General features: G+C 41.0%; 1 protein-coding gene across 2 annotated transcripts in view; it reads left to right on the top strand.

Moving 5' to 3' along the window:
• Positions 1-24,871, top strand: part of LOC138747454 (netrin-3-like) — a 108,129-nt gene that overhangs the window by 46,072 nt on the left and 37,186 nt on the right. For both annotated transcript variants that reach the window (XM_069906692.1, XM_069906691.1), the window contains one exon: positions 2,636-2,824. In XM_069906692.1, the coding sequence (XP_069762793.1) occupies positions 2,636-2,824 (189 nt within the window). The remainder of the gene's footprint in view (positions 1-2,635; positions 2,825-24,871) is intronic.

The raw sequence follows: 24,871 nt of genomic DNA, 5'->3' as shown, positions 1-24,871 counted from the left end.
TGAGATCATGAATGAGCATCTCATCAGCCTCATCCCGAAATACAGGCGGTTCCCTGAATAAAAAGTTGGGGGAGGAGAGGAGGGAGGGAGGGGCAGCAGCACAGGTGAACAGGTGAAAAGAGGTGGTGCGTAGAAGAAAGCTGAGAAGTTAGAATGGCTGGGGAACTGTCTGATCAGAGAGGATGGGAAGGGAGTGGAAAGCCAAATGAAAGGAGACAAAGGAAAAGAGAGAGACTCAGGGAATGAGGGGGGGGGGCGGTTAATGGAACAGTCTGGATGGAGAGAGCCCAGATGGAATATTGGGTGTTGTTCCTCCAATTTGCAGATAACTTTGGTTCAGCAATATATGAGGCCATGGAGAGTTGTTTTGGAGTGGGAAAGATGAGTGGAATTGAAATGGTTGGCCACTGGGGGATGGAAGTATATGGGGATTGGACATCCATAGTGTAAATGAAGTGATTGAATCCAGGGAAATGGAAGTTGTTGAAGGGATGGGGAGCAAGTGAGGTATTGTGGATGTAGGTCGGAACAGACTGAACAAAATAGAGTTGAGGTAAGATGATAGAAGTTTGATTGGGGCAGGAGCAGGGAGAAATGATGGGTCTTCTGGGAAGATAGTGATGAGGATAATTGTGGGATTTTTGAGAATTGTATGTATCTTTAGTTACCTACTTACAGGAAAGATAGCAATAAGATTGAAAGAATGTGGAAAAAATGACAAGGATGTTGCATGGAGTTGAGGAACTGAGTAATAGGAAAAGGATGAATAGGTTGAGACTTGATTCCCTGGAGTGGTGGAGAATGAAAGCAGATTTGATAGAGATGTACAAAATTATAAGGTGTATCGAAGCGATAAATGCAAACAAGCTTTTCCAGTGAGGACATAGGTTAAGGGAGAAATGAAAGGAGGAATGTGTAAGGGGAGGAAGTTTTTCACTCAGAGGGTGGTGACGATGTGAAATAAGCTGCCAACTGGTGGATGTGGACTCGACAGCAATGTTTGAAGTCCAACACACAACACACACACACACACACACACAATATGGATGGCATTTAATAATCATCGACATACATAAAGATAAAATTTAATGTATATAAATATTTTGGGGTAATTTACAGGATACCGTTCATCAATCTCACAGCCTGTAGGATGAAGCCATTTTCCAGCCTGGTTTTGATGCTCTTCTACCTCCTCCTTAACGGTGGGGGGGGGGGGGGGGGTCTATAATTCTTTAAGCCCTATTTAAGCAATGCACCTGCTAAATATTGTCAATAGAGGAAAGGGAGACCCCAGTGAGAGAAGTGTTTTACTTCTGAAGTGAAACAGGAGAGTCTGCAGATGCTACAATTGCAATAAAAACACAAAAATGCTGGTGGAACTCAAAACAAGGCTTGCAGCACGATGCCTGCAGAGCTCCTCCAGCATTTCTGTGTTTCAACCCCACTGAGAGATTGGGTTGGTGTGTGAATGGGTGGGTATGAGTGGCAAGGGTCTGGGTGTTGGTGGATGGGATGAGGTGGAAGAATGGTTTGCAGTGTTCAATGGTTCTTGATTCAAGGATGGCCCTTTTCCTACTGTTATCAGACTCTTGAAGGATCCCACACTGGTAAAAGATGATGCCCTTGGACCCATTTAAATTTTAAATTTTTTTTAAATATAATTTTTTTCTAATTTTGGCATGCAGCACAGTAACAGGTCCTATTGCCCACAAGCCCATGTCACCCAATTACACCCAATTGATCAACAACTCCTGGTGCATTTGGAACCCCTTAGAAAACCCACACAGACACAGGGAGAACATACAGACAGCACGAGATTCAAACCCAGTCTTGATTGTTGGTGCTGTAACTGCACTAATCTTGTTATCCTTGACTGTATTTTTTTTCTATTCTCTGTACTATTTGACATTGTAACACCAATCTCTGTTTTTGCACTACCCATCTGCATGGATTGGATTGCCTGGATAGCACACAAAACAAAACCTTGAACTACATGTGGCAATAAGCAATACAAAACATTGGATACAGGAATAGGCAGGTTAGTGGCCTTTGCCAATGAAACATTTTTCTAATTTTTTGGCTCCAAGCCATGTCGATGGCTATGTCGATGGTCCCTCTTACTGAAATGCTCCCCCACTGAGAGGTCCACCTCCTGACCACGTGCATTCTACTATGCCTCTCCTCTGGTTGGCTGGTTCACATACAGTACTGTGTCAGGAATCCTTCCTTGGACACACCTGACAAATGATGTTCCATCTTTCCTCTTGCAGTGAGGAGGTGCCACTCAATATTAGGCAAGTTGAAGACTTGAATGACAATTGCCTTTATTTTTTTGCACCTTTTCAAAATCTGCCTTATCTAATCCTCAGTGGCTTGGGGGCGATGGAGGAGAGTGGTGGGGGGGGTGGCGGGGGTGGTGGGCTATAGGATGCTCCCAATAGAGTGATAGCTTATTTACTCTTTCTGACTTTCACCCACCCCAACTCAGTGCGCAATCTCTCCACAATGTCCTCCATTTCTACAGTTTTGATACTATTCCCCATAAGCAATGCCATTCCCCCCATCACCTTTGAAACCTCTAAACCTGGGAAGATCCAGCACCCAATCTTATGATCCATGTGTTTGTTTCCATTAGCATGTAGCTGCAACCTGCATGCCCGACGATGCCGATTCAATATGGAACTTTACAAGCTGTCTGGCCGAAAGAGTGGAGGCGTTTGTCTCAATTGTCGGCATAATACGGCAGGACGACATTGCCACTACTGTAAGGAAGGATTCTACCGAGATCTCGCAAAGGCCATTACTCACCGCAAAGCTTGCAGAGGTAGGTGGCAAGTTGCATTGCAATAGAAGTTTGTAACTATGTGGTGTGGAGGAGTCAAAGATGGATAGACATTGACATTTGCTGTGATCTGGCCATCCTTTCTGAAGCTAACTAGTGGTTTGCAGGGCCGAGTGGCCTAATTCTGCTCCTGTGTCTAGGTTTGTTTTAAAATTAGAGTACAAATGCAGCCAATTTGGTCCATTATATCCAAGACACCCATGGTAACTGTTCCACATCTCTTGAAATATTATTTAATTATTCCCCTGCTACTCACCATTAATTAATGAAGGCTTTTCTTTTAGTTTCTCAGCCTGTAGTTCATTCCCAGATAATGTCCTCTCCCCCTCACCCCATGAGTTCTTTGCTTAGCTTCCTACCTTTAAACCCCAGCCTGAGTGACCAAATGCTGCTGATGTATAGATCAGGACAGGGTTCTCTCCCTCTCCCCTTTCTCCAGGATATTTGTCTTTGTTGGCTGTGGTGTCCTTCTTTAGAAATGTTCTGTATCCCTCTGTTGTGGTGTTGCAACACCAGGCTACTAGCGTATGGTTTAGATATATCTATTAAATTTTACGTTGGTTCAATTAAACTGAACATTTCTTAGACTTCCAACTTTGTATCTTGTTACTATGTTTTCAAAGGACTGTTACACAGTTTTTATTTTAATACTTTCACCTTTCATCTTCCCTCAAAAATCTCCAATCATTTTTTTGGAAGGATTCATAAAAATTACTCTTGAAGAACATGGCGTTAAAGATCTTGATTTTGAACAGAGTCAAATTCATCGAACACATGAGTAGTGAGTAAATGTGCTGAACTCTGTCCAAGGTGCAGAGATGCTGATGCCACATTGAAAGAGGGCAATGTGAGATTGTGGGGGGGGGGGGCAGGCAGGGGGAGCATCATGTGATGCTCTAGGGTAAGGACACAAGAACCTAATCCTCCTGGGAATTAGTAAAAAAAGGTGTCGATTAAAAAATGGTTTCAAGTCATCAAACATCTTAAAAATACATTTAAACTCCTCTACAATACATTCAACAGACCTCCAAAGAAAAAAAGAAACAGCTGCTTCACCTAGAGCCCAAGATCAAGAAGGATGGGAGGCCTGAAGAGAATCAGAAGTAGGGATTTCATGTCCAAGCTACTCTCTGAATAATGCCTTTGCCGAGGGGATTTACACCGACATTGTTCCCCTGCAGCGCTGGGGGCAGATGGCGACAAAGACGAACCCAGAAGTGCAATGCACGTGCGTGAAAAACTGGGGGCTTCCAAAATATCATTGGAGGAGAGGGAAGGAGAGTTGGGATCTCAACAGATACACAATGAGGAAGAGGAAGATGAAGAGGACATTCAGTTCATGGAAATGGAGGGGATTGGAAGAATCTAAAGCTCTCAAAAGAAAAAGCAAAGTAAAAGATAATAACGAGGATGGAAATGTAAATATGGGGATGCCTTGAAAGCACATTTGAGAGGTCAAATTTTAAGCTTTATGTGAAAAAATTAAGAAGCATTATTCCAAAAGAGGTAGATCAATTAGAACAAGAAATAATGGACTTGGAAAAAGATCTAAAAAAAAGTTCAGAGGATAAACATAGACAATTAAATAATAAAAAACGACGACAACACATGACAGACTGATAAAACAGAAGAGGCGATGACAAGAACTAAACAGAGGGACTATGAGTTAGGTGAAAGATCACATTAAGTTCTTGCATGGCAATTAAAAGAACAGATACCAATAACAATTTTTTTTTTTTAAATTTTTATTTTTCACACCATAAATCACAATAGCCATGATATACACTTTTTCTTTTTCACACATTTACAGTGACTTTTTCTCCCCCCCCCCTCCTCCCAAGCCACCCCCCCACCCCCCCCTCATCCATTTTAGGTATACAATCTAGGTTGCATTAATTCAGTCAGACAATGTTGTCATTCAACAAAAATACACCAGAAATTCTACAGAGTCCATTCTTTTCTTTCCTTCTCCTTCCGTCAACTTAGGTAATGTTTGTCCCCGGTAGGTTTTCGCTATTGTATTTAATGTAAGGCTCCCATACTTGTTCGAATATTTCAATATTATTTCTTAAACTATATGTTATTTTTTCTAATGGAATACATTTATTCATTTCTATATACCATTGTTGTATTTTCAAATTATCTTCCAATTTCCAGGTTGACATAATACATTTTTTTGCTACGGCTAGGGCTATCTGAACAAATCTTTTTTGTGCATCTTCCAAGTCGATTCCAAATTCTTTATTTTTTATGTTACTTAGGAGAAAGATCTCTGGATTCTTTGGTATATTGTTTTCTGTTATTTTATTTAATATCTGATTGAGATCATCCCAAAATTTTTCTACTCTCTCACATGTCCAGATTGCATGAATTGTTGTTCCCCTTTCTTTTTTACATCGAAAACATCTATCAGATACTGTTGGGTCCCATTTATTTAACTTTTGCAGTGTAATGTATAGTCTGTGTAACCAATTATATTGTATCATACGCAGCCTCGTATTTATTGTATTTCTCATCGTTCCAGAACATAATTTCTCCCATGTTTCCTTTTTTATCTTTATATTTAAATCTTGTTCCCATTTTTGTTTAGTTTTACCATTTGTTTCCTCATTCTCCTTTTCTTGCAGTTTAATATACATATTTGTTATAAATCTTTTGATTAACATTGTATCTGTAATCACATATTCAAGGTTACTTCCCTCTGGTAAACTCAAATTGCTTCCTAATTTATCTTTCAAGTAGGATCTCAGTTGGTAATATGCCAGCGCTGTATCTCCAGTTATATTGTACTTATCTCTCATTTGTTCAAAGGATAAGAATCTACTACCTGAAAAACAATTTTCTATTCTTTTAATCCCTTTTTTTCCCCATTTTCTAAAGGAAAGGTTGTCTATTGTAAAAGGGAGTAGCTTATTTTGCGTCAATATTAGTTTTGGTAATTGATAATTTGTTTTATTTCTTTCTACATGAATCTTCTTCCATATATTGAGGAGATGGTGTAATACTGGAGAAGTTCTATGTTGTACCAATTTTTCGTCCCATTTATATAATATGTGTTCAGGTATCTTTTCCCCTATTTTATCTAATTCTAGTCTCGTCCAGTCTGGTTTTTCCCTTGTTTGATAAAAATCTGATAGGTACCTTAATTGTGCGGCTCTATAATAATTTTTGAAGTTTGGCAATTGTAAGCCTCCTTGTTTATACCATTCTGTTAATTTATCTAGTGCTATCCTCGGTTTCCCCCCTCTCCATAAAAATTTCCTTATTATTTTCTTTAACTCTTTGAAGAATTTTTCTGTCAGTTGTATTGGCAATGCCTGAAATAAGTATAGTATCCTTGGAAAAATGTTCATTTTAATACAGTTTATCCTTCCTATCAGTGTTAGTGGTAGCTCTTTCCAATGCTCTAAATCGTCCTGTAATTTTTTCATTAGTGGATTGTAATTGAGTTTATATAATTGGCCTAGATTTTTGTTTATTTGTACACCTAGGTATCTTATTGCCTGCATTTGCCATCTGAATGGGGATTCCTTCTTAAATTTTGAGAAATCCGCGTTATTCATAGGCATTGCTTCACTTTTATTTACGTTTATCTTGTATCCCGACACTTCTCCATATTCCTTCAATTTCTTATATAGTTCTTTTATTGATAGTTCTGGTTCTGTTAAGTACACTATCACATCATCCGCAAACAGACTGATTTTATATTCCCTGTCTTTTATTTTTATTCCTTTTATATTATTATCTCTTCTTATCGATTCTGCTAGTGGTTCTATAGCTAGCGCAAACAATAATGGTGATAGTGGGCATCCCTGCCGCGTTGACCTGCTTAAGTTAAATTGCTTTGATACATGTCCATTTACTGTCACTTTCGCTAACGGTCCCTTATATAATGCTTTAATCCAATTAATATACTTCTCCGGTAAACTGAATTTTTGCAATACTTTGAACAAGTAATTCCATTCTACTCTGTCGAAGGCCTTCTCTGCGTCTAAAGCAACTGCTACTGCAGGTGCTTTATTTCCTTCTACTGCATGAATTAAGTTAATAAATTTACAAATATTGTCTGTTGTGCGTCTTTTTTTGATAAATCCAGTTTGGTCTAAATTTACCATTTTCGGTACCTGTTCTGCTAATCTGTTCGCTAATAGTTTAGCTATTATCTTATAATCTGTGTTTAGCAGAGATATTGGTCTATATGACGCTGGTGAGAGTGGATCTTTCCCTTGTTTTAGTATCACTGTAATTATTGCTGTTTTACATGAATCTGGTAAGTTTTGTGTCTCATCAATCTGGTTGATTACATCCAGGAGGGGCGGTATTATTAGGTCTTTAAATGTTTTGTAGAATTCTATTGGGAGTCCATCCTCTCCTGGTGTCTTATTATTTGGTAAATTTTTTATTATCTCTTGTATTTCTACTGTTCCAAATGGTTCTGTTAATTTATTTTGTTCCTCTATTTGTAGTTTTGGTAGTTCAATTTTAGTCAAAAATTCATCTATTTTCCCTTCTTTCCCTTCGTTTTCAGTTCGGTATAATTGTTCATAGAATTCTCTGAAGTTTTCCTTAATTTCTTTTGGATTATATGTAATTTGTTTGTCTTTTTTCCTTGTTGCCAATACCATTTTCTTAGTTTGTTCTGTCTTAAGCTGCCATGCTAAGATTTTGTGTGTTTTTTCACCTAGTTCATAATATTTCTGTTTTGTCTTCATTATATTCTTCTCCACCTTATATGTTTGTAATGTTTCATATTTTATTTTTTTATCCGCCAATTCTCTTCCTTTATTGCTAATTTTTTTTCTATGTTTACTATTTCCCTTTCCAACTGCTCTGTTTCCTGATTATAGTCCTTCTTCATCTTGGTTGCATAACTTATTATTTGTCCTCTAATGAATGCTTTCATTGCATCCCATAGTATAAACTTATCTTCCACTGATTCCGTATTTACTTCAAAGTACATTTTTAATTGTTTTTCAATAAATTCTCTAAAATCCTGTCTTTTAAGTAGCATGGGGTTTAATCTCCATCTATACATTCTTGGAGGGATGTCCTCTAGCTTTACTGTCAGTATTAAGGGTGAATGGTCCGATAGCATTCTCGCTTTATATTCTGTTTTTCTTACTCTATCCTGCATACTAGCTGATAACAAAAATAGGTCTATTCTTGAGTATGTTTTATGTCTAGTCGAGTAGTATGAGTATTCCTTTTCTTTTGGGTTTTGTTTCCTCCATATGTCCACAAGTTTCATTTCTTGCATTGATTTAATTATAAATTTGGTTACTTTGTTCTTCCTGTTAATTTTTTTCCCCGTTTTATCCATATTTGGATCCAAATTCAGATTGAAATCCCCTCCTATTAGTATGTTCCCTTGCGTATTAGCTACCTTCAAAAAGATATCTTGCATAAACTTTTGATCTTCTTCGTTAGGTGAATATATATTAAGTAGATTCCAAAGCTCCGAATATATCTGACATTTTATCATAACATATCTCCCTGCTGGATCTATTATTTCCTCTTCTATTTTAAATGGCACATTTTTGCTTTTGAATTATACGATGCTGCTGTTACATGTCCTACCCAATCTCTCTTTAATTTCTTGTGCTCCAATTCAGTTAAATGTGTTTCTTGGACAAATGCTATATCTATTTTTTCCTTTTTCAGTAAATTTAGTAGTTTCTTCCTTTTAATTTGGTTATGTATTCCATTAATATTTAAAGTCATATAGTTCAGCGTAGCCATTTTATATTTTGTTTATCTTCTCTTTCCGTTTTTCCATCATTACCTTTCCTCCTTTTCCATTTCTGTTTTCTTATTTTCAACTCTTTACCAGACAACATTCCTACAACATCCAACATTTTCCTTATTCTCCTATTTCTATCTTCTTTATCCCCAATCTCCCCTTCCCCTCCTGAGTTGTCCTTTATCCCTTGTCGGACAACCACATCTCCCCTCTCCATTTGGATTTGCGAATCCACTCGCAAGCGTCAACTGATTTTGCAGTGACCGCTCTTTTCCCCCACCCAGCCCCCCCCAGAAAAGATTTCACTTTTTATATGTCACAAAGGTCACTCTTTTAATTCCCTCCTTATTCTCTCTATTCCATTACCTTCCCTTATTAATTCTTGTCTATACTATCTACGTTTTCCTCTAATTACAGATACTTTCACGTATGCCCATTGTCTCTATTCACTCTTATACCTCTTTACCCGCATACATATCAATCGTGGTCATTTTTACCCTCATTACCCGTCTTCATCCCTCAGTCTATTTTTGTCTTTACCCACATACATATCAATCGTGATCATTTTTACTCTCATTACCCGTCTTCATCCCTCAGTCTATTTTTGTAATTGTTCTGAAAATTTTCGTGCTTCTTCTGGATCCGAGAACAGTCTGTTTTGTTGTCCTGGAATAAATATTTTCAATACCGCAGGATGCTTCAGTGTAAATTTATATCCTTTCTTCCATAAAATCGCCTTTGCTGTATTGAACTCTTTTCTCTTCTTTAGGAGTTCAAAACTTATATCTGGATAAATGAAGATTTTTTGCCCTTTATACTCCAGTGGTTTGTTGCCCTCTCTTACTTTTTCCATTGTCTTCTCCAGTACCTTTTCTCTTGTAGTATATCTTAGGAATTTTACTACAATAGATCTTGGTTTTTGTTGTGGTTGTGGTTTAGAGGCCAATGCTCTATGTGCCCTTTTTATTTCCATTTCTTGCTGTAGTTCTGGCCATCCTAGGGTCTTAGGGATCCACTCTTTTATAAACTCCCTCATATTCTTGCCTTCTTCATCTTCCTTAAGGCACACTATCTTTATGTTATTTCTTCTGTTATAATTTTCCATTATATCTATTTTTTGAGCTAGTAGTTCTTGTGTCTCTTTAGTTTTTTTATTAGATTCCTCCAATTTCTTTTTTAAGTCTTCTACCTCCATTTCTGCTGCTACTGCCCGTTCTTCCATCTTGTCCATTTTTTTCCCCATTTCTGTTAAGGTCATATCCATTTTATTTATTTTCTTTTCTGTGTTGTTTATTCTTCTTCTTAAATCATTGAATTCCTGTGTTTGCCATTCTTTAAATGACTCCATGTATCCTCTAACAAGAGCAAGTATATCCTTTACCTTGCCTTTCCCTTTATCTATTTCACTGTATTCTTCCTCTTCTTCTTCCTCTGGGTTGGCCATCTGTTGTTTCTTTGGTGCCCTTTCCTCCTCTTCTTTCTTGTTTCTATTGTCTTCTGTGGTCTCTTCTTGCTGCAGGTGTTCTGCAGCTGTCGTTGCCGGCTGTGGAGATCGACTCCCCAGCTGGTCCCCCCTCCCGTCGATGTGTTTTTTTTCATGCGCGGTTGCGCACTTTTACTCGGCTCTGTGAACCATTGTTGTAGTTCTTTTTCTACCGTCCTGAGGTAGTGGGCTCCTCTCTCCACAGCGGGCCTCTTCGGACAGGTAAGGCCTTCACCTTTTTCCTCCGTTGTCTTCTCTTCCTCTCTTCTTACCGTTGATTTTGATTTTTCTTCTTTTGTCTCCATCTTCTTTCCACCTTTATACTCACTTTTCTTTAACTTGTATTTCTGTGCCTTTGTATTTTCTCTTGTTTTTCCCGACTTTTCTGGAGAGGGCTGGAGTTCACCGTCCGGCCACTACTCCATCACGTGACTCCTCCAGATACCAATAACAATTAATGCAATTAAAAATGATCTAAATGTTATGAGTTACAAACTTCAAGAAATAAATGAACCATTTAAGGAATTTTATTCTAAATTATATAGTTTTTACAAGATGAGAATAAAATAGATAGCTATTTATCCCAGAATCATTTACCAAGATTGAAGATGGTAGAACAAATAGAATTAAGTGCTATTTTTACACAATTAGAAGTGAAAGAGGCAATTATTTCTTTTCAAAATATTAAAACATTGGGAGAAGATGGCTTTTCACCAGAATTTTATAAAGAATTTAAAGATTTATTGAGACCTATATCAAGCATCAAGAACACATGCACTTCTAGATTCATCTTCAATAATTGCCGTGATGCCAAAAAAAGATAGAGATCCTTTAAAGCCTTCATCATATAGACCTATCTCATTGTGAATGCAGATTACAAGATACTTGCTAAAATACTGGAAAATAGGATGACAAAATTCTTACCAAAATTAATAAATATGGACTATACAGGCTTTATTAAAAAGAGACAGTCAGCAGACAATGTGGTCAGACTAATCAGCATTGTTCACTTAGCACAAAAAGAAAAGTTCCAAATGTCACTGTGGCTTTAGATGCAGAAAAACCTTTTGATAGATTGGAATGGGATTTTTTGTTCAAAATTCTGGATAAATTTGGTTTTGGACACACTTTTATAAATTGGATTAAAGCATTATATAATAAGTGTAAAGCTAGGCAACAAATGATCAGATTTCTACTTCATTTCAACTGATGAGATCAAATAGACAAGATGTCCTTTATATTCAGGCTTGTTTATATTAGCTGTCGAGTCATTAGCAGATGTAATCAGAAGAGATTTGGAAATTAAAGGATTTAAAGTTGGTCAAGAGTATAAAATTAGCTTGTTTGCAGATGATGTTGTAATATATTTAACAAAACTAAAGACTTCTTTAAAGAAACCACAATTTAAATTAGAAGAATATGATAAGATCTCTGGTTATAAAATAGGTTGGGATAAAAGTGAGATTATACTTCTTACAGAAAGAGACTACACTCTGTCAGAGAGATACTCAATTTAAATGGTCAAAAGATAGGATTATGTAAATTTTTAGGGATTCATGTAGATAACAATTTTTAAAACTTTTTCAAACCCTACCTCCATCATTACCACAAAAGTTTTTTCAAGAATTAAATAAACATGTCAGGAAAATTATTGGTAAAGGTAAAATATCAAGAGTTTCTATAGAAAAATTAACATGGAAATATAAACAGGGAGATTGACAACTTCCTAATTTTAAGAATAATTATCAGTGGTCCAAATGAGATTCATTTCATCTTTCTTTGAAGAAGGAGAAAAACCAGCATGGGTTAAAATGGAACTAGATAATATAGAAGGTTAGCAGAGGAATTTATATATAAATGGGAGGTTAAGGAGGGCAAGGCTAAAGGCCCCCATCTTGACAACTTTTTTTCTGGAGTATAATTGAGAGTGTCCTGGCACGGTTGCTGTAAAGCATTGGACTGGAAGTCTATAGAGAGCAATCAAAATGGCCAAGAAAATCATTGAGGTTTCCCTTTCTTCTATTGATGACATTTACAAGTTCCATCAGCTAAGGCATCGAAATCAGCCATGAGCACAGTGAAGCTGTAAGTGGATGTTGGAGGAGTGAGCCTCGCTGGTGGGGGATCTTTTGTTGCCTTTCCTGGTGGTGGTTAGGAAGTGAGAGCTAATGATCTGGACAAGAGACTTAGAAAGCTGGCTGCATTCTCTCTGCGTGACCTTGTATCTTTGATGTGTTTATTTTAATGTAAGATGACTGATGGGGTTAGCCGTAGATAGGTACGTAGATGGGATGTTGTGCCATAATGGAGATGTGGTTGAAGGAGGGCCAGGTCTGGCAGCTCAATGTTCTGGGATTCTGTGGCTACAGGTGTGATGGGAACAGTGGGAGAGAGGTGGCGTGGTGGTGTAATAATTAGTCATAGGAGATATCACAGTGGTATTTGGAGAGGGTATTGTCAGAGAGGCAGAGTGGGTGGAAATCAGGAAGTGAGAAGTAGTAGTCACCAGTGATTTACTAATCACAGAACCCCGATGGCATAGGGATTACTTAAGGTGGTATGTAAGTGGAAAGAAAAAGTTTGAAAACCATTGGTGTATACTAAGAATATAAGAATGAGGAGCAGGATTTGTTCATCTGGCCCGTAGAGCCTTTCCAAGATCATGGTTGATCAGCCACACCTACCTGCCTTTCCCCCATAACCCATAATTCCCTACCATGCAAAAACCAAGCTAACTTTGTCTTAAATATATTTAATGAGGCAGCTTCTACTGCTTCCCTGGGAAGAGAATTCCATACTCACCATCCTCTTTTTAAAAAAAAAAGTTCCTCCCCATCTGTCTTAAATCTACTCCCCAGAAACTTGAGGCTATGACTCCGAGTTGTAGTATCGCTCACCAGTGGGAACAACTTTCCTGTCTCTGTCTTATTTATCCATTTCACAGTGTTATATGTTTCAATAATATTCCCTCTCATTCTTTTGAATTTCAAAGAGTATAAGACCAATCGATTCAATCTCTCCTCATAGGCTAACCCCCTCATTTCTGGAATTAATTTCGTGAACATCTTCTCCACTATCTCTGCTCTTAAATTTAATCCCTTCATCATTGAAGAACAATATTCTATTCGTCTTCGTGATTCCCACAAGTTCTGCAATCTTTCACTATTTCAATAATAATCTGATTCATTTTTCCTTCCTAAGTGGATGACCTTGCATTTGCCAGCATTGTACTCCATCTACCAAACCCTTGCCCACTCACTTAACCTATCTATTCTCCCCATCCTCTGCACAGTTTTCTTTTCCATTCATTTTCGTGCCCTCAGCAAACTTAGATATGCTACACTCAGTGCCCTCTTCCAAATTGTTAATGTATATCGTGAACAGTTACAAATCCAGTTCCAATGCCTGTAGCACATCACTCACCACTGTTTATCACAGTGTATCCCAAATCTCTGCTTCCTGCTGGTTAACCAATCCTCTCTCCGGGTAATACATTACCCCCCAACTCAATGCAACCTTATCTTATGCAGAAGGATTTTGTGCAGCACCTTGGCAAATTCCTTCTGGAACTTCTGCCATCTCTTTCAGTTCCCTGGCTGCTGATGCAGTGTAGATGGGCCAAATGTCCTCTTTCTGTGTTGCAGTGTTCTATAGTTCTAGTTAGAGTCTCCTGCTCCCTGACCAGGTGCCAATTGTGTGAACAAGATTCCCCTCAAAACTCTTAAATCTTTCCCACCTCACTTTAAACCGGCATTCTCTAGTTTTGGACTATCTTGGGAAAAACACTGTGACCATTCACCTTACCCATGCCCCTCATGATTTTATGACTCTATGCCAGGTCACTGCTCAGCCTCCTGCACTCCAGACCTACCCAGTATCTCCTTGTTCGAGCCCCTCCAATTCTCGTGAATCTTTTCTGCATTCTTTCTGCTCACTTATTATTGCTGTGCAAGCAGAACTATGCCCAGCTCTCCAGCCAAGTTCGGCCTAAGCAACATATTTTACATCCCAATTCCTGAATGTTATGTACTCCGCTGAGGTGATGAACGCAGGCTTAATTTTGACATTTAAGAAAAATTTGGACAGGTCCGTCGATTGGTGCAGTATGAAGGGATAAGGACTGGTTGTAGTTCAGTGGGATTAGGCAGAATAATATTTTGGAGCAGACAAGGTGAGCCGAAGGGATTGTTTCTGAGCTCTAGTGTTCTACGGTTCTATAATGGTTGTGCTTAAGCCAGTGGTTCTCAACCTTATTTTTCCACTCACGTCTCACTTTTAGTAATCCCTCTGCCATCGGTGCTCTGTGATTAGTAAGGGATTATTTAAGGTGGGATGTAGATGGGAAGGGAAGGTTGAGAATCACTGCTCTTGACCCCATTGTTACTGAAATATTTTGCTTGAGAAAAATTGTCATTGGCTCATTTCCTTTGGAGTTCTGAAACCGTGCACATGACGAGTCCATGAGGGACAATTAAAACAATGGTTTTCAAACCTTTTCTTCCCACCCATATACCACCTTAAGCAATCCTTTACTCATCACAGAGCACTTATGACATAGGGAATACTTAAAGTGGTTTGTGAGTGGAAAGAAAAAGGTTGAGAACCACTGGTTTAAGAAGTTTCTGGATGGACACACGAATACACAGGGAGTGGAGGGATGTGGATTGTGTGCAAGCAGTAGTTCAATTTAGGGTATCATTGTTCGGCACAAACATTGTAGGCGAAAGGATGGGTTCCTGAGCTGAACTGTTCTATTTTACGTTCTATGCTCTTTTCTATAAGGGCAAGCGTGCCAAATGCAGTCTTTATCAATCTATCCACCTGTATTGTCACTTTCATGGAACTGTGCACATGAACCCCTAAGATTGGCTTACTAAAATACAACATCTTGCATTTGTCCAAGTTAAATTCCACCTGCCACTCCTTGGCCCACCTTCACTTTTGACCAAGATTCTGTTGTAATCTCTGATAACCTTCCTCAGTGTCCAGTCCATCAATCATGGTCTCACAGGCAACCACACTATAATATTGCCATTCAAGTCATTGGTGCACACAGCATCGATCCTGCCTTGATAAAATCCATGTCGACAATGTCTACCCGCTCTACCCTTGTCCCTCCTCTTCAAAAAGTTCAATCAAATTTGCGAGATACAGTTTCCCACACACAACGCCAAATTAACTATCCGTAAATCAAGCCTTGCCTTTCCAAATGTACACACATCCCCTCCATTAACTTACTCACACCTTGTGGCTCATTGGGTAGTGTACTTCAAAACATATTGAAATGTTTTACATTTCTCTCAAATTAACATGGGACCATCCCTGTCCAAGATGTACCTCAGTGCCCACGGGTCCAATAGGCTTCAGGGTGTCAGTGGACACTCCATCCTTCTCCAGGGACACTCAGGCACAAATGCAGTCAGTTTAGGTGGAACCCTTGTGACCCTCCCCCTGATGTGGCCTAGGAGTCCCACACCATTGCTCTGTGCAACATTCTCCACCCCAGGTCCACGATGTGAAGAGGGAAGACCCACCCACACAGAAAGCCCTCCACTATTACACCCAATTGACCTACAACCCCAGTGCTTTTAGAAGGGTGGGAGGAAACTGGAGCCTCCAGAGGAAACCCACGCAGCCACGGGGAGAACATACAAACTCCTGACAGACAACGTGGGATTTGAACCCTGGTCATGGTCACTGGCGCTGTAACAGTGTGGTGCTAACTACTCCACTAACACTGCCATCCCAAATGACATGCAGTGGATGAGGGTGAGAAAGTTTAGACAGTCCTTCAGGAAATGCTTCTGTACAGAGAGCACTTCTGAGAGGCAACTCATGTTGTGTAGGCTCAGGGAGCAGGTAGGGGTCAGGCATGTCAGGATTATCCCACACACACGAGACCCTTCAGCATGGTGACAGGATGGCTGGAGGCTTCAGATGAGCCCCTATTATGGCAGCTTTGCTCCTCTACCATCTCCTTGGTCCCATTGTGCTACTGGTGTGGCATTGTGTGTCCAAGCTCATTGGTCCACAGCTGTACACAGCTGGTTCCTGTGCAACCTGAGTGGTATGATGAAGTGAGCACCTTGGACTTCTACTCACCAAGAACCTGATGTTAGGACACTGTAGTACTAGACAACTAAATGTCTGAGCTTGAGAGTGAATACAACCCAAATTCTGGCAGAGCACAGCAAACACTGGGATGTCCTCTGCAGGCATCTGCAACACAGCGTGGTGTACATTTGTTTAATATGTGGAGCACAGCCCCCGACAGGAACAGCACCAAGGGCCATGCTTCTTGGAATCATGTTTATTTAAAGTACTGATTAAAGGGAGAGGCTGACATTCGAGATGGAAGGATTCTGGGCTGCAAACATTGTTTTGAAAACTGGAACAACATCAAATCCTTGGTTTTATTCTTGGGACCAATTTATGTTTCTTTTTGAAATCTGTACTTTGTTCAGAGTGGAAAACTCCACAATTTCAATCCAAGAAATGGAGCAGAAAAATGTCCTGAATGATTGCAAGGCGACCTTTGCACTTTACTTGGAGCTAAGAGCCCAGAGCTGAATGCGAGGTTGCCGAGGTCAGAATGCAGTGCCAATGGCCAGTCTCAATGAGAGAAAATATAATATACAAATCTGGAGACCCAGACATCAGGGACCCAGTCACCTGGATGCCAAAAAATCAAGGACCCAGGTGTCAGACCCCTGGATACCCAGACGTCAGGGACCCAGACACTTGGATGCCCAAACATCAAGGACCCAGACACCAGACTCCTGGATACCCAGACATCAGGGACCCAGACACCAGACCCCTGGATAATCACAGGGCAGCTGGGTTAGCGTTGCACTGAGCGCAATGCTGTTGCAGTCAGTGACGAGGGTTCGAATCCCGCACTGCCTGAAAGGAGTCTGGATGTTCTCCCCACGTCTGCGTGGGTTTTCCTCGATGGCTCCAGTTTCCTCTCACTCTCCAAAAAGTACCAGAATTGTAGGTCAAATGGGTGTGTTTGGGCAGGATGGGCTTGTGAGCTGGAAAGGTCTGTTACCGTGCTGTATGTTTAACACTTACATTTAAAATTTAGAGACACAGACACCAGTAGATTAAAGATTGGGTTTGTGAAAGTGGCCAGTGGGTGGTCCTGGAGGGCTGTTGTTATGATTGGAGGATTGCTGCTTGTCATCTAAATCAACAATTTGTGTGGAAACATAGTGAGAGTATGATCCCTACATTTGAAGATAACACCAACATTGGTGGTTCAGTGGACGATGAGAACTAGATCTCGATCAATTGGGCGAGTATCAAGGAATGGCAGAAGGAATTTAACTTGGACAAATGCAAGGTGCTGCATTTTGGCATGTTAAACCAGGGCAGAAATTACATGGTAAATGGTGGGGCCAAGCAGCGGCCTAGGGGTACAGGTGTATAGTTCCATGGAAGTGGCAATGCAAGTAGAGAGGGTGGTGAAAAAGATCTTTGTTCACACTTAGAACCATGGAACATTACAGCACAGAGACAGGCCCTTCAGCCTTTCTGGTCTGTGCCAAACTATTATTCTGCCTAGTCCCACTGGCCTACATCCAGTCCACAGCCCTCCTTACCTCTCCCATTCATGTACTTGTCCAAATTCTTAAAAATTAAAATTGAGCCCACATTCACCACTTCAGCTGGTAGCTCATTCCACACCCCCACCACTCTCTGTGTGCAGAAGTTCCCCTTAACTTTTACCCCCTTCACCCTTAACCCATGTCTTCTGGTTATATCTCACCTACCCTTAGTGGAAAAAGACTATCTATATTTACTCTGTCTATCCCCCTTATAATTTTACATACCTCGATCACATCTCCCCTCATTCTTTTATGCTCCAGGGAATAAAGTCCTAACCTGTTTAACCTTTCCCTTTAACTCAGTTCCTGAAGTCCCGGCAACATCCTCGTAAATCTTCTCTGAACTCCTTCTATCTTACTGATATCTTTCCTGTAGTTAGGTGACCAAAACGGCGCACAATACTCCAAATTTGGCCTTGCCAATGTCTTATCCAACTTTAACATTACATCCCAACTCCTGGATTCATTACTTTGATTTATGAAGGCCAATTTGCCAAAATCTCTCTTTACAACCCTGTAAAGGTTGAGAATACTGTGATATGATGAAGATGTTCAAATCTTTGCTAGCTACATGTGAAGTGACAGGTGACCAGAGGAGGTAAATGCAGTTCCTTAATTCAGGAAGGGCAACAGGAATTTAATCTTACTCACCAGTGATAATTGTAGATCTGTCTAACGTCAGCGAGAGGCAAGTTGGGAAAACAGCCAGAGGAACCGATTAATGTAAACTTGGAAAGGCAGAGATTTATCAAAGATTATGGGGGGAATCCTATCTGACCAATGTCCTTGAATTTTTCAGAGATAGTAGTGGAAGTTAGGCCTCTGACAAGCTCCCGTATTGGAAAAGAGTCCAAAAAATGAAGCCCATGGGAATCTAGGCAAATTGACAATTGAGATCCAAAATTGGATTAATCATTGTGAAGAAACCATGTCAACACCTCTACTTCCTCAGGAGTTTGCAGAGGTTCAGTATGACATCGGAAACCTTGGAAAATTCCTCAAGATGTGTTGTGGAAAGTGTGCTGACCAGCTTCAACACGACCTGGTATGGGGACACCAATACCCCCGAGCGTAGAGCCCTGCAAAAGGTAATAAACACAGCCTAGGATTTTACAGGCAAAACCCTCCCTGCCATTATGAAAATCTACATGGAACACTGCTGTCAGAGAGTGGCAGCAATCATCAAAGATCCACGCGCTCTGTTCTCGCTGCTGCCATCAGGAAAGAAGTATCGGTGCCACAAGACTCACAGCATTAGGTTCAGGAACAACTGCTGCCCCTCCACCATCAGACTCCTCAATGTCAAACTCAATCAGGGACTCATTTAAGGACAATTGCTTGTACATTATTTATTATTGAATATTTGTACAGTTTGTTTACATTTCTTTCTCACTATTTTGTATGTGTATAAAAATTAGTAGTGCTTCTGTAACCACATCGCTGCTGCTGCTATGGACGTGAGAGAGCAGAGAGCGGATGTACAGTGCTACTTCACAGGGTACAACTGCCCTCTCTTAATGTCGATGGCTCTGTATAAGTTTTTAACAGCCTGTTAAAAGAGCTGATGGTGCTTTTAATTAAAATGCTGAAAGTGTGGGATCTGTGCCCAAGATGGCAGTGCCTGTGCTGGGCAGTGGCCACGAGGGGCTGCAGACTCCAGGGGAGCAGTGGATGAATGCAGGTCAAACAGTGTCCTACATGTAGCGAAGGTGAAAATGCCGAACCGACGTTTCAAGTTTAATGCCTTCATCAATGTATGAGAGAATGCCAACGGGCAACTGAACAAAAAGGGGGGGCAGTTAATAATAAGTGGAGAAAGGAGGGAGGGGACAGCCGTGATGAGGGGGGAGGAGTGATGGCTGGGTGGGTGAGAGGGAAGGAGGGGAGAACTGGAAAGACAGGAAAGGGGGAGGGGAAAGAAAAGGCGAGCAGCTTGAGTGGAAGTCAAGTCAATGTTCATGCCATGTGGCTGGAGAGTGACCAGATGGAAAATAGTGTTGTTCCTCCAGTCTGTGGGTGGTCAGGCTGGGACAGTACAAAAGGCCATGAACAGACTTGTGAGTGTGGGATTGTGTCCCAGAATTGAAATGTTTGGCCACTGGGATGTTGTAGTGTTTGCAGACGGAGCAGAGGTGCTGAGCGAAACGATCTCTCAGTCTGCATCCAGTCTCTCTGATGAAGAGAATGTCACAAAGGGAGCACCAGATGCAGTAAATCAGTCTTATGGATGTATAAGGGAAGTGTTGCTTCATGTGAAAGGCCTGTTTATGGCCCCGGACCTTGGTGTAGGTGCAAGCGTTGCATCTCCTGCAGCCACAGGGGAAGGTGTCGGGGGTGGAATGGGGAGGGATGAGTGCACAAAGGAATCACGAAAGGAGCAGTCCCTGTGGAAGGCAGAGAGGGGAGAAGGAAAAATGTGTCTGGTCATGGGATCCTGTAGTAAGTGCGGGAAATTCTGGCAGATGCTATGTCCGGAGTCAGGACTCGGGCAGAGTTCCCAACACCCGACTCTGAAACTCTGAACCCTATCGTCAGGCCAACTGCACACACACATTGGACAAGTGTTGGGAGCTCTGGTGGAGGCCGAGGGATTCAGTGGCCTGGTTTTGAATTGTGAGACCACGGCATCTATGGCACTGTTCAAAAATATGCAGTGCGGGAGGGCCATGGGGTCGGGGGCACTGCCGGGCTGAAAAGGCTCCACCTCCCCAGCTACATCCCTACCACATCCCATTCCCACTCCGACATGTGTGTCCAAATTAGAGGAACAACACCTAATATTCGGTCTGATCTGACTTAAATCTGATGGCATTGACTTCTCTGGTTTCTGTTAGACTCCTCCCCTGTCTGTCTGTATCTCTCTCCCTATCCCCGCCTTATTTCCTCCAGCCGCAGACCCCCTTCTGCTCTCCCACCCAAGTCCATCTGTTACCTTGTGCCTGTTGGCCTCCTCTCCTCCACCATTTCATTCAGGTAACTGCCTGCTTTTTACCCATGATGAAGGACTCAGGCCCGAAACGCTGGTTCTGGATGAACCGTAGATTATGGGGAGAAGGCCGAACAGTGGGGCTGAGTGGAAAAACGGATCAGCTCATGATCACATGGCAGGACAGAATGGATGGGCTGAATAACCTATTTCTGCTCTTATGTCTAATGTGTGACCTGCTGAGTTTCTCCACCCCTTCTGTGTCTGACTGAAATCCTAATTCAATCCCCAGAATCACCCTTGTGAACCTTCTATGATTTATCTCCAAGGACTCTATCTTTCCTGAAGTAGGTTGCATACATAGCATTGTAGATCCACCCTTCCCCACTACGAATCCCAATATTCCAGTTCTTGTGCACCTCTAACAGATGCACCGAGCCAACAGCTTTTCGCATTATGAAGGGTGTGACAGTGACAAAAGATAGAAAGCTTGAAAAGAAATTAAAAAATGTAATGCCCATGAAGTCAAAATGAAAGCAGTCTGGTTGGCCAGGAAATGATTGTCATTTAATAGAGTACTCATCTGGAAAGCTGTTGGAAATGTTCCTGCCTACGCACCCTAATCCTGCAGTTCCCTCGATTTGCAGGTTACTTTGAAATGCTATTCAAAGCCACCCGTGTGTTGTTAATCATCCAATGGTGATGTCATTTGCTTGGCAACGCCATGCAGATATTTGAAAAGATAAAAGGATTGCCAGCAGTCGAGGCCATCGGCTGGCAAGGATGTGGGTAAAACATCTGTCGGAGATGTGTATCTGTCAGAGAAGATGGATGGTTCAATGCCAAACTCCATGTTTCACCTGTAGGTTCAAACAAAACAATCTTTCTGACCAAACACCATTGCTCTGCAATGAGTTAACATTCTCAGTGGAGTCTGACATCAATTTGTGGATGTGATCCATTTGTTCCAGCTTTCATGTAATGTTAATGGTGAGGTGTCGGCAGGGGTTTGGATGGAGAATTCCACACCAGTATTATGCAGCAGTTTCGGCATAGATTAGAAGGGCCGAAGGGTCTGTTTACTGAACTGTTCTATGGATCTATAGACTTTATGCTGTTGTTTTTTTTAAACTTATTGTCTCTTTTCAATTCAATTAAGTTTTACCTCTGGTTGTTTTTTATTTTTTTTTTAAACAAAATACCTGTTTGTAGCAAGTAAGAATTTCAGTGCAAATGTGTATTTTACAATGTGTATGTTAATAAATTCAAGAAAGCAAGTTCTATCATCAAGGACCCCCACCAGCCAGGCCGTGCCCTCTTCACTCTGCTACCGTCTGGTGAGATTGTGGGCTTGAGTCGATGGTGAATGGAATTATTAAATTGTATACCATAATTTACGAAATCAACCAGAAAAATTTGATAAGATTTGGAAACCCTACATGGATTTTATTGCCCACCAGGCCCCCATTCAACCTGCCCTAATGAATTATGGTTTAAGATTGTTAAGTAAATTAATAAATTAAAAGATACAGGTTTATTCGACAGGCTTTTTCTTTTCTTTTTTTCCCCACTTATTTTGGGGAGGGAGGGGGAGAAAATATATAAAAACTATTATTTTTGTGTCGTAGTTTTTATCATTTTTATGTTATGGATAAATACTGTCTATGTTTTGACACACACCGGTGACAAGCCTCCAACAACTCCTTGATTCCTGTGTGTAAGATGGAATAAGCACAAGGGTTCCTTGGAGAACCCACAACTGCATTATGATGTTTGCTCTTCTTTCCCAATAGTCCAAATAAAATGATCTTCCATTGATCTGACGTCTATCTGATAAAATTAAAGATGTTCTCCTCCCAGATGGGAAGTGCTTCCGTCGCTTCTCATCTTTGAGAATTGGTGGAGAAAAAAAACCAGGGTCCGCCTCACTATTTTGTGGGAACAGCTGTCTCCTACTAACTGGGGATGGAGCCATAAAAAGATCTCCATTCAATGGCCAGCCTCCCAGAGCTGTCTCTGACATGTTTTTTGTTGTGTGATAGAACAGTGTAAAAGGAGCTTCATGTTGTAAATGGCAGGGCCTGTAGGAGCAATGATGAACACAGGGATCCTGAGCTGTTTCAGAGCTCCCTGCAAGTGGCCACACATGAGGACAGGGTGGTACAGAAGATGCACGGTATCGGTTGGAGTGTTGAGTAGAAAAGTTAGGAAGTCACGTGTTGTGGAAAACTTTGGTTCGGCCAAATCTGGAGTTTTGTGTTGTTCTGGTCACCCCATTCAGGAACGAGGTGGAGTCTTAGTGAGGTTGGAGAAGAGGTTCAGGAGAGGCTGGACAAATGTGTGCCAAAAGGCATTGGTAAGAGAGACGGTTAGAACTTTCCAGGAGGAAATTTTGATCACCAAGAGGCAATAATGTTAAAGTGAGAGGAGGAGGTTTAAAAAAGATTGATGAGGTGTCCCTTCCCGTGATGCACAAACAAAAAAAGATGTTTGTGTATTATGTGTACATGACAATTGAAATAAGTGACCATAAGACATGGGAGCAGAAATAAGCTATTTGGCCCATTGAGTCTGCCCCACCATTTAATCATGAGCTGACCCATTTCCCCACTCAATCCCTCTGCCTGGCCTTCTCCCATAATCTTTGATGCCCTGGGTAAAAATACACCCAATGATCTGGTCTCCACAACTGCCTTTAGGAAAAATTACACAGATTCACTGTCCTCCAGCTGAAGAAATTTCTCTGCATCTCTGTTCTAGGTGAATGGCCTTCAATCCTGAAGTTGTGCCCTCTTGTCCTAGACCAAGGGTGGGTAACCTTTTACTATGTGTGGACCAGGTGGTGTGTCATTGGTTGAATGGCAGGCCACACTGATGCTACCAGTAATTTAAAAAATAGTAAATTCAATTATTTCTTGCCTGGGGTCTCTTGGCTAATGACATAATTAAGAGATGCCATCTTTAAATTCAAGTTAGTGGCACATCAACAACCCTCCGCATCAATAGAAGGCAAAAAGAAAATACTGCTACATTTCTACTGCATAAAATATGCATTTAAACTTGCTTTACCTCAGCAATTGATCCTCTGTGAGATAAGGATAAAGCCAAGGTGTACCAGGGCAGTTTCTTTTCAATGTTCCCTCCACTCCTTCCTCCCTCCCCTTACTTGTAGCTTGCTTTTTCCACTTTCCATTGCACTTTCTCCATCTTGAAATGCGCTCACTTGAGCTGAATAAAGTGCAAAATCCCTGGCACGATGGAGGCCTCAGACTTACTGTGGTTTCCCGAGGTGATTTTCTCTAGAGTCGCTGGAATCAGTCTCAATAGCCCATGGTGCCACATACCGAAGGCATGTTGGCCGCCTGCCCGTCCATTCTAATGCTTGCCCCTCTGCCAAATAGTAGGAACCCCAGTGCTGGGCTGTGGCATGCATGTGCACTGACGGATGTCAACATAGTGAAAGAATTTTGCATTCATTTACGGGCCGGATAATCTTGGACTCTCCCACCAGGGGAAACAACCTTTCTACATCTACTCTGTCTATGCCTTTCAACAGTTGAAATGTTTCTATGAAATTTTCCCCCCACCCCCACCCCCGTTCTCCTAAATTCAAATCAATACAGGCTGTAGAACCATAAAAAATTACAGCACAGAAACAGGCCCCTTCACCCCTTCTAGTCTGTGCTGAACTATTTTTTTCTACCTTGTCTCATTGACCTGCAACCAGTCCATTGCCCTCCATACCTCTCCCATCCATGTACCTGAACAAAAAACATTTAAGCATTCACCACTTCAGCTGGCAGCTCATTCCACACTCCCACCACACTCCCTGTGATGAAGTTCCTCCTCATGTTCCCACTAAACTTTTCCTCTTTCACTCTTAACCCATGTCCTATGGTCTGTATCTCACCTACCCTCAGTGGAAAAAGCCAACCAACATTTACTCTGTCTGTCCCCCTTATAGTTTTAATACCTCTATCACATCTCCTACGTTCCAGGGAATAAAGTCCGAACCTGTTTAACGTTTCCCTGTAACTCAGTTCCTGATGTCTAGGCAACATCCTAGTAAATCCTCTCTGCACTCTTTCAGTCTTATTGATATCTTTCCTGTACTTTGGTGACCAAAACAGACACAATACTCCAAATTTGGCCTCACCTTTACAACTTTACCATAAAATCCCATCTCCTGTACTCAATACTTTGATTTATGAAGGCTAATGTGCCAAAAGCTCTTTTTATAACCCTATCCTCCTGTGATGCCATTTTCAGG

This window comes from Narcine bancroftii, chromosome 12 (assembly GCF_036971445.1).
Source record: "Narcine bancroftii isolate sNarBan1 chromosome 12, sNarBan1.hap1, whole genome shotgun sequence".
Lineage (NCBI taxonomy): Eukaryota > Metazoa > Chordata > Chondrichthyes > Torpediniformes > Narcinidae > Narcine > Narcine bancroftii.
The sequence above is the reverse complement of the archived record's forward strand: the minus strand, read 5'-3'. Positions and strand labels throughout refer to the sequence as shown.